The following is a 12,203-nucleotide window of genomic DNA, read 5'->3' on the forward strand; positions in this document are numbered from 1 at the left end:
TAAAAGAAAAAATTAACTTACCCAACCCTGATATATATATACACAATGTACATTGTAATTACTAAAGTGACGACTTTTACCGAAATATTAAAACGTTTCTTCAATGTTTTCGCTTACACCCAGAAAAAGATTTCTTCGATTTAAAGAAATGTTTCTTTGCTATACGGTTAAAGAAAAAATTTCTTTGATTTGTGAACGTCATTTCTTTGATTTAAACATTATTTTTTAAAATCAAATAAAATTTATTTGATTCAAAGAAATTATGTTCAAATCAAAGAAACGACGTTCAAATTATGATTCACAAATCAAAGAAATTTTTTCTTTAACCGTATAGCAAAGAAATATTTCTTTAAATCGAAGAAGCCTTTCTCTAGGTGTATATAAGTTTGCATTGAGATCGAGAAGAGAGAGAGTGAGAGAGGGGAGAGAGAGAGAGAGAGAGATCGAAAAAAGAACAAACGAACTTTCTAATCGATCCGAGGTATTATTTAGAATTCATAGTTTCCGCGGCAATCGTACTGCGCGCGTTTTGTTCGTTGCCCCGTGAGTGAGAGATATAGATGCAATTGGAGAGTGAGAGAGAGAGAGAGAGAGAGAGAGAGAGAGAGAGAGAGTCTTGCGTAGGAGTGAGATCGCATCGAGAGCGCGATGTGGGTCACTAGGAAATTGTTAGTCGTCTGTTAGTCGTTCCAACAGCCTTCCTGTGTGCGACCGGCAGCTGGGTGCTGCGTGGGCGTCGTAATCCCGCGGCGCGGGGCACAATTCCAGAACTTGGGAAGGATTCACCACCTCATGTGTTTTTTTCACGTGCTTTTTATGCGTCACTACTCCGTCTGCTTCATACTGTTTTCCTTCCGATGTATAAACCGTTCCACTTCTCGCGTATTATTTTTTGAGAGACTTTCCAATGGATTTTGATTTTTTATTTTTTTTAAGTAAAAGAATATTAAGGAAGGTTATTGTTTCTTACAGTTTTACAATTTTTCATTTTTTAATATTTTTGTAACCAAGCTTTAAATTGTAATTCCATTAAAGTAGACGTCATTTAACTGAAGAATGTGATTTTATTTGTAATCCGTTTGATCCTGAAGTTTAGTTCAATTGTGACTCAAGAGTTGGTCGTTAAAAAGTAATACGCCTCAAGTGAAATGCCCTGGATATAAATGGGAAAGTCGTACCTATAATATCATTTAAAATCAAATAAAACATTGCTGAAATTGTTTTGTGTGTTACAAATTTTATACTTTATTATAAAAGATGGATATAAGTAGGTACCTATATAAAATTTAAAATAATTTTTTTATTCTCTCTTAACTCTGTTGGTCTGTTTGGGTTTATTTGACCCAAAATGTAATTTATTCTCTCACTAACTAAAACTTTTTAAACAGTTTTTTTGGTACTTGTTAACTTCGTCTGTAAATGTAAAATCTTTTTTTTTTGTGAAAATCGTTTTTTTATTTCGTAAAATTTTTTAATACAGTATTAAATGCTCTTTAATTATGCACTCTTCTCTTGGAAATTGTTGTAACATATAGTTAATATCATAATGTTAAATTATACTTAATTTGAGGTATTTGTAATCATTTTTGTAGGTCGCCATCGCTGCTAATTAATATATCGTTAATTTAACTGAATAAAATGTGCATATTAAATGTAATTCAAATTTAGTTTGTTATTTGCTAAATCCATATGTTTAGATGGACATTATTTACTTTGAAACTAACAGAAATGGATTAATTTACATTTTGATACACATGATATAGAAATTAAAAGTAATAATATTTAACTCGAGAGATTGATTAATAGAAATAATTCTATTTTCAGTCAAAGCGGCGCTTAGTGTTTAATAATACTAAATACAAATTTTTACAAATATATTAGTTTAATTTTATAAACCCTAGGAGATTGAATTATCGTTATGGTTACCATTATTCCTTTGATATCTAACAGGACAAGTCACACTTTCGCGTGGGACCAACTGAACTCGTCTGTCCGAAAATCGCGAGAGATTTAGCGAGAGATTCATCGAGTCGAATCAGGCGCGAGTTGAATCGTGCGGTCGTCAAGGCAATTTATGCCAACTATGGGAAAGAGGTGGAAAGGATCTTTTGTCTAGCGGCCCGCGCTGCACAATGGTTGCGCGTGGGTGTCGAAACTCGCCCCGCGTGGCATGGCGTGGAAGCCGCGGCGACGCATGCAAGTCGGGGGACGGGAGAGAGAATTGTACTATCACATTGCGTAAGGGAACCGACGCCGACGTGCGCTATGCACCGCGCCGTTAGACGGTTCGTTGCATTGTTACACCGCAAACTATGTAACGCGAATACGAATCTGCATAAGAAAAGTTCCGTCGCTTCCAGGAAAGCTTTATGTGCTTGTGTGTGTGTGTGTGTGTCCTAGATTCATATGCAAGCATTTGTATACCGTAATAAAGTGTCAAGTTAGTATATATATCGTCGCTCTAGTTCATTGCCGGATTGAGAATATCGCGAATTTGAGCTTTGTCTTTTTTTGAAATACTCGAGTTTCATTTGACACTTGTACGAATTGTTTACGTAGCACTGAAAGGAAAATTTTATGACTATAATTGCATAATACAATATTAAGTTAGGAGCTCCATTTTTATAGTTATTACTGTTATAATGTCATTATTAATAATTATACTTATAGTTCTATCTTAAAAATATATTGACATATATATGCAGTTATAGTAATCGAATCACAAGTACCAGAATTTTTTCTCTCAAAGTAGCGTTAATAATTAATCAGTAATTGAGTCCTGATTCTTTCCATCTTTCCGCATTCGCTCGAAAAGAAGAATAATTTTCGGCATCGAAGAGAAATGCATGTAGTTTTTTGAACCCCATGTAACTAACATGTATTTCACATTCTCGAAATTGCGCGATAGGTAATCGTTGATGCAAAAACGATATTTTATACGGTTTAATAATAATTATTTGCGGCACCATCGAGTCCTCCGTGCGATACAGCGCGTGTTCCAGTGTGCGTGACGCGTGTCCCAGTCTCGATGGAGGTGCGTGCTTGCGCACACTAGTGATCGAGATAACGAAATTGTAATAAGGAAGTCATTAAGAACGATTATCCTTCGAGGGGGTTTTCCTTCGTAGGCGAGAAATTTATTCGATACCTGATCGTGTAATAAGATTTCTCAGAACACTCGCTCTATCTCCAGCATGTCGAAATTATGAACTGAAGCCGACTTTGCAATTGCACGGAAAATGTGGGTCGTCTCTGAACCGTTGTATCTGGTCTCAGATATATCAGCAAATAACGAATAGACCATTAAAAATTACAAATATTTAATTTAAGATCTTAATAATTTTTTCATTATAGAGCATTTATCATAGCAAAGAAATGCCTTATTTTTCCCACGAGAAATAACTAATTTAATCTGTTTTTAAAAATAATAAAAACTAGCTAGAAATAATTTAATTACCTATGTTGCCATTGTTTGCAACATTGGAATAATATTTATCATAAAAAAGTGCTTTATCCGCTAAACTGTAACAATGATATTAACCCGGGAATAATCGCCTGGGGATATTTTTATACCCCATCGGCAAAAAAAATGTAGCTTGTAAAATATTGTTATGTATGGAAATTGTTTATTTTGTTTCTTTATTAAAAATTATTTTTTACGAAACTTTAAACACGCAATTCCATCGAAAACCCACAATGAAAAAACGTTATTAGTTAAAATCTTTATTTTTTTAGCCTCGGTATTAAAAATCATAATTTTTTAGAAATGTTGTAATAATAAGCTGCTGAACATGCTTATACTGTTTAATTTTGCAGTGAGAAAAATATTCTGATTGTACCAACAAAAGTACAAACAAACGAATTCTGATCATACTAATCAGAATTCTGGTTATTGTAACTGAATTTCTTATTATCTCGAATGTTTGATGAAATTAACTATACCTAAGTGTTTAATCTGTATCTTTTTTTTTTGGTTGAATTAATAGAATTCCAACTAAAGTAACAAGAAAAACTTTTTCTAATGTAGCTTCTGAATTTTTTTCTAGAAAATTAATTAAATCCGTAAATGATATTAAATACTAAAATAAATCGGGAAACAATCAATAATATACAATATATTGTTAATAATGGTGATTTTAATTGGGGGTGTAAACACATCTCAAGGGATCGTTTATGTAAAAAATAATCAGGTGACTACTCTCTTAGGTTAATAATTAGTTGAACTAAATTCAATTAAATATCGTAAAGGGAAGGAATTAAGATATACGATAAACTTGCTGCGTAATCATAGTCTTATGAAGGCTGCGATCAAACTATTTGTCTACCTTTGTGATACATTGAAACTCATCGAAATTGAAGAGGCGATTCACGTTTCTCTGTCAGTCGCCTGTGAAGGAAATCGCCGACAAAACGACGGAGCCGCGTTAACTAACGGATCATACTCACGATTAATTTATGAGGTGTTAAACGGTCGGTCGGTCGAAGGGTGCATTTTAATGCACCCTTCGTGCAGCGCGACGCGACGCGACGCGACGCGACGCGACGCGACGCAACGCAACGCAACGACGGCGTCTCTCGTGCCAGGAAATTCCAAGTGTTGCACGATAATGAGAAGGTCCCGGGTTTGCTCGGAGATCGTCCTTAACGATAGCCCTGCCGCCACACGTCACGCCGCCCTAACGACTCCATTTACACCCTCCTACCTCGAGCAGCGGCCGCATTTCGCGCTCGGGATCTCACGTTTGTTATGGCATACTTTCGCCACGCGAAATTGCAATCTGGATTATCATCGAAGCTTGCTTCCATTTTTACGTTACGCTATACAGAGCGTAACCGAGCAAGGAGATCAGTCTCGAGTAGGCGATTCAGAGAGATTCCGAGAAAAGAAACTCAAAGCAATTGATCGAAGTAGATATCGATTAAATTAAAAAATAATATTATAAGGATACTTTAAGAAATTGGCGACCTACAGAAATGATTAAAACTCAAATTGGGTGCAATTTGACATCATGAGTTTACCAGGGTGGGTTAACTTTTTATCAATAAAACAATTAATGTTCTTTCCAGGTGTCTATACTATTATTTTTATCACTTGGTCTTGCAACCATTGTGAGAGACATACATATGACTTTCCAAGTGGAGCTTGAGACAATAATCACATCATGTACAAGTAATGTATCCACTGATGATGGTTCGGAATGATGCCGAAACGTTTGTTATTTATCGATTAATAAACTGATAATTTTGCTACGCTCCAATTACTCTCATTGCCAGTGTACTTTTCCTTATTTGTTGTTATTATTTTTATCCCCTACATTGAAAGGAAAATTTTTGATATTTGTAACTATAATTAAATTTACTTCACTTTAGAAAGAGATTGCTGTTCCATGCGTTGAATACAACTTATTTGTTTAATACAGACAATTATTTCTCTCTCTTGCTGTTTTCATCGATGTAGATGAACTTTATGATCTCCTAACCAATCTCGGTTCAACTTAGTCTTCTAATCAGAAAAAGATTAGAAGAGAAGAATAAGTTGAACTGAGATAAAAGTTCATCTCTCTACATTGATGGAAACGGGCATTACTCTCTCTCTCCTTTTTTTTCGTTCGATGTTTCGCATCGACTATATCACACGCTTATTTCGCAAGGAACGAACGAGTCACTGACATTTCTCTTTCTGCTCAGCGCGTCAGGAGTGACTCATTGCCGAAGACAACGAACCCCGAAAGGAAACGAAGTGAGTGAATGAAGCGATGAATGGGCCTTCTTATGAATGAATTTACTATCACGCTGCTCTTCGCGTGGTCGCGAGGATGACGACGACGATGACGCTTTTTCCGTCGTCGTTTTTACTACTCTCTCGTTAAATCGCCGCGCCGGTTATCCCCCGATACGTTATGAACTCACGTTTCAAAACGAAATCTTTTTCGATTAAGCTATGTAAGTTTCCTATTTATTTCCCTTTCTAAGGTTTATTTATTCCTTGTCGAGAAAAATCTGTCGTTGAAATAAATATCGACTGCGAAGAATTTATACCTAAATGCAAGAATATATAATATTGTATAATATATAATAGAGAATATTTCTTTGAGACACTGTGGATAATAAACATGTTATGTCTATTTCTACCAATGTAGATTAACTTTAATCTCAGTTTAATTTACTCTTTACCTTTTTCTTAAAACTAGAAGAAAATAAAGAATATGTTAAACCGAAATTAAAGTTTTACTATAGCGGCAGTGTAATGTTATTATTAGTTGTAGTGTAGAAGTGGAGTCCGCGTAGAATTAATAAACACAATTTGAAGTTGATCCAATGTGTGCATTTAAACAACATTACAGTTGTGACACGTCAAGGAACAAGACAGGTTGAGGTTCACAAGGCAGAATCGCGCGTCGTTAATCAACAACTGACAGAAGGCAATCTGCTGTCAAATGGATATGTTCGCTTCGATTAGTCAAATAGATCGAGTGCCGAATGCGCACGTCCTAATAGGTAGAAATGATGGATAATTAGAGGTGCGTCTATAAATATCGCGCCATTGAAATATTAACGTAGAGTTCAGACTCGGATATCTTAAATTTTCTCATATAGCCTTGGCCATACACAGAAAAATACTGTAAATGCAGGTAATGATTTATATTTTTTTCAAATGTTTTAAAAAAATTCATACATCCACAAATCTATCACAACAAAGTTCATCACGAGCATCAAATTTATTCAAAATATGTTCTGAATTCTAGTAAGTTTAATACTTCAATCAAAATTATTAAATTAAAACAATTTCGCTTGTTTATATTATATGAAATCGTTTCTTCAATCAATTTTATAATATTCTTCAAGAGAAAATAAATTCTTGTTTTGAGTACATATCAATAAGTTTTTTTTAATTTGTAATGAGTAATAATTAAGATCATTAAATAAAATATTCTTTATTGAAAGTAACCGTTACTTAAAAGGAAGAAGGTGAATTGAGTAATCATTTTTCTTAGCATAATAGAATGATGTCTGTGTGCACAAGTATGAAGCACCCTCAATTTATTGCATTTTGGAAAAGACGGTAATAGAAGCGAAAGGAGGACAAACAAAAAATATAAAAATTGCTAGTTCCATAAAAAAAATTGTAGTTCCACTCCTTGTTTTCGCGATGACGAGATCACAGCTCGCTAGTAAAGTTTTGCCTCGCGAAAATGCAGCTTGTATTTGGTGAAAGGCAACGGCTCAGCTGTTACGGGTCTTTATCGCGCGCGGAGATAATCGTAAGCGGTCGCGCGCGCGCTTACGTTACGTCGCTCGTGTTTCATAACCGCGCTCGCTTAGGATAGGAAAAGTGTGCCGTAACCCCGCTCTGTGAAAAGTGTGTCGCGCACATGCAGACGATCGCAAAGTGTGCGAACATACACGTACACGTGACGCCGACACGCGTACCGACTTCGGCAGTGCGCGCATACTAAAATTGGAACGATATGGGGAAGATTAAAGCTGGCGTGGACCGGCGCAAAGTCGCGCCACGTTTTTCTAATAAACAAATAAAGGGGAGCTTTATTCGAGTCGTATCTCTGAAAAAAGAATAAGATAAGGCTAAAATTATTCATTCAATAAGGATCGAAGGAGACGCGAATAAAATATGTAAGCAGAAACATATCTCCCCTTAGCTACTTTATAAGTGACACAACTCGAAATACTATAAAAGATAAGTTTCTCAGAAAGAGGGAAAAACTTTTTTATTTTGTCAGAAAATTATTAACTATTCAAATAATCGGCAAAAAGAACATATATTCTTAACTTTCCGTTTGCAATTTGAATCTTTTTTTACACAACGAAATTTCACTCATTTTTTTTTTGCTCGAATTTCAATTTCTGTTAAATAAAGGTTTTAACATTTAAGTTAAAAATTTATATTTGGTAATTTAATTGAGATGTCGAAAAGTACCTAACTTTGAATTTTTCCACTTTTTTTGAAGGCCTAGAACAATAAAAAATGTCGTTTTTGTCATTTTCGTTTCACAATCATTAAGAAACAAACCATTTTGAGCTGTGTCACTTTTGAAATAAGGAAGTGGTACATACACAAAAATGAAATATAATAAGAATAGAATAAAATTTTGAAAGTTTAAAGAAAAATAGGCAATAGGAAAGGAGAAGGCAGAAAATATGAAGCACTTTGTCCTGCGAAGAGATTCACACAGGAATTCAGTGCAGTGACCTATATATTCATAATCGTTACAAACAACCGGTGTCGTTTAACGGGAACGAAAGTGACGTCTTCGACGACGTTGCTCTTGCCTTGCTGTAAACTGACATTGGCTTACGTCCAGCAACGACGACGCTCTGAATAAAATAGCGATCGAAGGCACACCCTCGTGCAACACGAGTTGCCCTGCAACCACCCCTCCTGAGGAAAGCAAACTTTGTGCCTGCATATTATCGGAATATTTTCTTAACGCATTATAAGTTGCGTGTGTTAAATGTGATACTTATGTATTAACATATTCTCAGGTAATTTCTAGGGAATATATATATATCGTATAATTAAAGTAAAGTCCAGTATTATTATAAGAAGTTATTTTTACATTTTATCTTTTTCTATCCAGCGCTTAAAAAGTTTTAGATAAAAATGGTTCTTTATCCAGTCGAATTTCTTGTATCGATCCATCCGTATCACATTAAAAAACATTTTTATTTGCGTTATAAATGATCCATTCAAGTTTTTGTTAAAATTTTGTGTTGAATTTTTAATACATCAAGTATTAATTCAACATAATAAAATAATATAAAAGTAATGTTTTTTAAAACCTAAATCCTAAACTAAATGAATAAAATATATTAATTTAACGTATTATAAATGTTAATTTTAATTAAGAAATATAATTGTTTACAAATTGTGTCATTGTTACATTTTTTGGATTAATTTTTTACGTAATATTTATGTTGCTTTTTAACCTATTTATCTTCTATTAAATGAACACAAAAATTTGAGATCATTTGGGACATGTGAAATGTGTTAAATTTAACACTCATTTTTTCAATTGTGTGCGATTGCATGATTAATGTGACTTCAGGATGTGCAATTTATATTGGGGATTATTTCTGTTATTATTAATTATACATATATTTAATTATAATTTAAGTAATAATTATTAATGTACATATATAATTATATCTCATCTTCAATTCCAACTTTTTACTTTAGAATTATAAATTATATATCATATCCTGCTTATATAATTATTTCTTCTCTACTTAAAAATTATAATAATTATAATAATTATATACAAATTTCTAATTTTCCACATTTCCTCGTAAATCTGTGCCGTAGCTTGAAAATCATTCGTCAGATCCTTGCGAAAAGTAGTCCCTAAGTCTCGGAACGCCGTAATTTTCACTTTTTAAGAACATCCTTTTTTCAGTACAACCCGTGAAATGAGCTGTTTAATCGTGGGTTGCACGCGCGGCCACGACATTACAGTCGCTCGGTCGGTTGTTACCGCGTTACGTTTTTTCGCGCGCACGCGTATATTATTCGTTTCCGGCTTTCCATGTGCATCCCGTGCGATCGATCGGCGTGTATCGATCGCGTCGCGCATGGCGCGGGTTTGCGATATGCCGTTTGCGACAATTGTTACTGTTACGCGCATCGCCGCTCCCCCTTCCTTTCTTTCGCGGGGCCCCATTGTCGCGTGACAGCGACTACATACTAGCCACTTCCTGCGTGCCCACCTTGCCTTGTCGCGTGCACACGGCGTTTAGGTTCACGGGGGAACAAAAAGCACGGCAAAGAGCAACGTGAGGTAATTTCGTTTGGACGATCGCGATAATAACAATGTGACAAAATTAATTTGTTTGTGATATTGAACATTTAATTTTAAATGCGGTCTCCGATCTCCCGAAGGTCTCCCAACCATTTAGACCGGAAAGAGAAGGAAATGTTAATAAAGATAATATATAGGATTAAATGTTTTCATGCGACACTTTATTTTCGAAAAACAATGTATCTTTGTAAGTTTCGAGGCAAAATATAATTTGCTTAAAGTTTATTGAAAAACATAATTCTCTTGATTATCCATTTTAATTCGCAGTTGCCATTAAACTTTGAGCTTGATATTTTCGCTGAAAAGGAGAAACTTGGTTTCATTTTATTCAATAATCTCTTATTGAAATCATATTGTACGCGGAACACTGTTATATATATATAATATATTAAACACTTAGAAGGAGAGAGAGAATTATGGAATACGATTTTGTTTTATTTTTATTAAAATAACTCATAGGTATATATGACATAACTACTGTAGTACAAGTTAGAATGATACCAATTATGTTATAGGTGAAAGTAGGTTCTTCGTATATAGAACGAACGTAATTTATAAAAAACTGAAGAAAGAAAAAAGGTTGCGATTATAAATTAGGAGAGAGAATATGGAATACTACCAATTAGTGTATGATGCATTCATTGAAAACAACTAAATTTTAATAAATATTTGTTTAAATATAAAGAGCTCCAAGTAAATATTTATTAAATATAAACAGACCTGCAAATTGAAGTTACAAAATTAATACCAACATATTTCTCAAAATTACATAATAAAGACACATTTGTAAAATTGAAATGCGGCTTTTGCAAGAATGCAGTAAATGCTAATGGTCATGTTTTAACTCTAAACAAATTATGAAGAAGTAATTCTGACGGTCGTCCCTAGAATGCAGCATAAATTATTTAAGATATGATATTCTGTAATCCCTCACCTATTCCATAACCGCCTCTTTTTCTCTATATTTTTTCAAAAGTTGTACGAATCATATTTTTAAGACAAACTCATTCGAGTTGTCTTATCTTCTTGTTATATCTTAAAACGCAATTTATTTAATTATTTACTCAATTAATAACGGTCTTCGTATTGCTCTTGCATTTCAGGGCCGTGAAAGCGTTCCAGCAGGTGCTATGGGTGGAACCAGGATTTCCACGGGCCTGCGAGGTTCACCTACGGCTCGGCTTGATGCTGAAGGTCCACGCTGAGTTCGACGCCGCTTTGAAGCACCTGACCCTCGCCCTGATCGATGCCACCACACCTGCCTCCTTCTCCAAGCTCGAGAGTAAGTACTCGCCCCCTTTATTCGCGCCATTAGCCGGAAAACTCTCAGCCAACACCCCGCACATCGCAACTCTGTAATCGCTCCCTCACTTTCCTTCGTCGAACTTGACCGCCTTTTGTTCATTGTTCATGTCAATGAGATGACTCCCGCGTGATCGTCTAGTTCAGTAATTTTTAAAATATCATATATTACAATAATAAAGGGCGCTCTAAATAATATAAATTAAAATTGTAAAATGACAGGATATTGAAAAGCTAACCGCAGGACTTGTGGCGTAAATTAATTTATATATTCCAACGATAATTATATACATAGAGTTATTGTTTAAACCTAATCTCGTAAATTCAAACTCTTTACATGTTTCGACTACTCGTTCGAGCCCTCTTCAGAAATACAATAAATCTAGTTGCAGATACGACTTCATCTTCTCAAAGTAGACCGCTTTTTGATAAGCTGTTTCCGGAATAATTATAGCTGCTCACATGACGGTTGGAAGATCGTGTACAGAGTCTAATTAAGCTGACAAATGGAAATTTAAAATAGTTTTTTCTCTCTAATAATTAGCAGAAATTTTTATTCTGGTAAAAACTTACCAATCATGGACAATTTGTAGTTGGTCAAACATATACAATGAGTAAAAAGACTTAAAGTCAGTCAGTGTAATAGTAACAATTATATAAAATTAAATACGATAATATAAATTAATTATATATTTTATAAATTAATAATATAAATTAATAAAAATTTTGTCAAAAAACTAATAAAAACTGTATAATAAAGTATTACGTCCATAGTCAGAGAATAAAATTGATTGTAATAACTTAAATAAATTATAATAAATTAAATTACATGTAAGTGAACACGACAACAGAAAAACACTGACTGAATAAATAATGATACTGCAAAGTCAAATACTGTTGATTATCTGTATGTATGCTTTATGAAGACCCTCTGTGTCTGTTCGTAGATTGAGATTGTTTATTTGCTTTTTAATATTAAGCATTTAAGAGGTTAAACGTTTTCTGTAAAAAGGTTCTTCATTTAATATTTTAACATTGTACCAATCAAAATTGTGATTATATTGCATTCTCTGATCGGTTATAGTA

General features: G+C 34.2%; 1 protein-coding gene across 2 annotated transcripts in view; it reads left to right on the forward strand.

The window, feature by feature from the left end:
* LOC108765852 (Utx histone demethylase) overlaps window positions 1-12,203 on the forward strand; it is an 85,542-nt gene that overhangs the window by 58,078 nt on the left and 15,261 nt on the right. For both annotated transcript variants that reach the window (XM_018514703.1, XM_018514704.1), the window contains one exon: window positions 10,919-11,097. In XM_018514703.1, the coding sequence (XP_018370205.1) occupies window positions 10,919-11,097 (179 nt within the window). The remainder of the gene's footprint in view (window positions 1-10,918; window positions 11,098-12,203) is intronic.

The sequence above is a fragment of the Trachymyrmex cornetzi genome, unplaced genomic scaffold (genome assembly GCF_001594075.2).
Source record: "Trachymyrmex cornetzi isolate Tcor2-1 unplaced genomic scaffold, Tcor1.1 scaffold557, whole genome shotgun sequence".
Taxonomy (NCBI): Eukaryota; Metazoa; Arthropoda; class Insecta; order Hymenoptera; family Formicidae; genus Trachymyrmex; species Trachymyrmex cornetzi.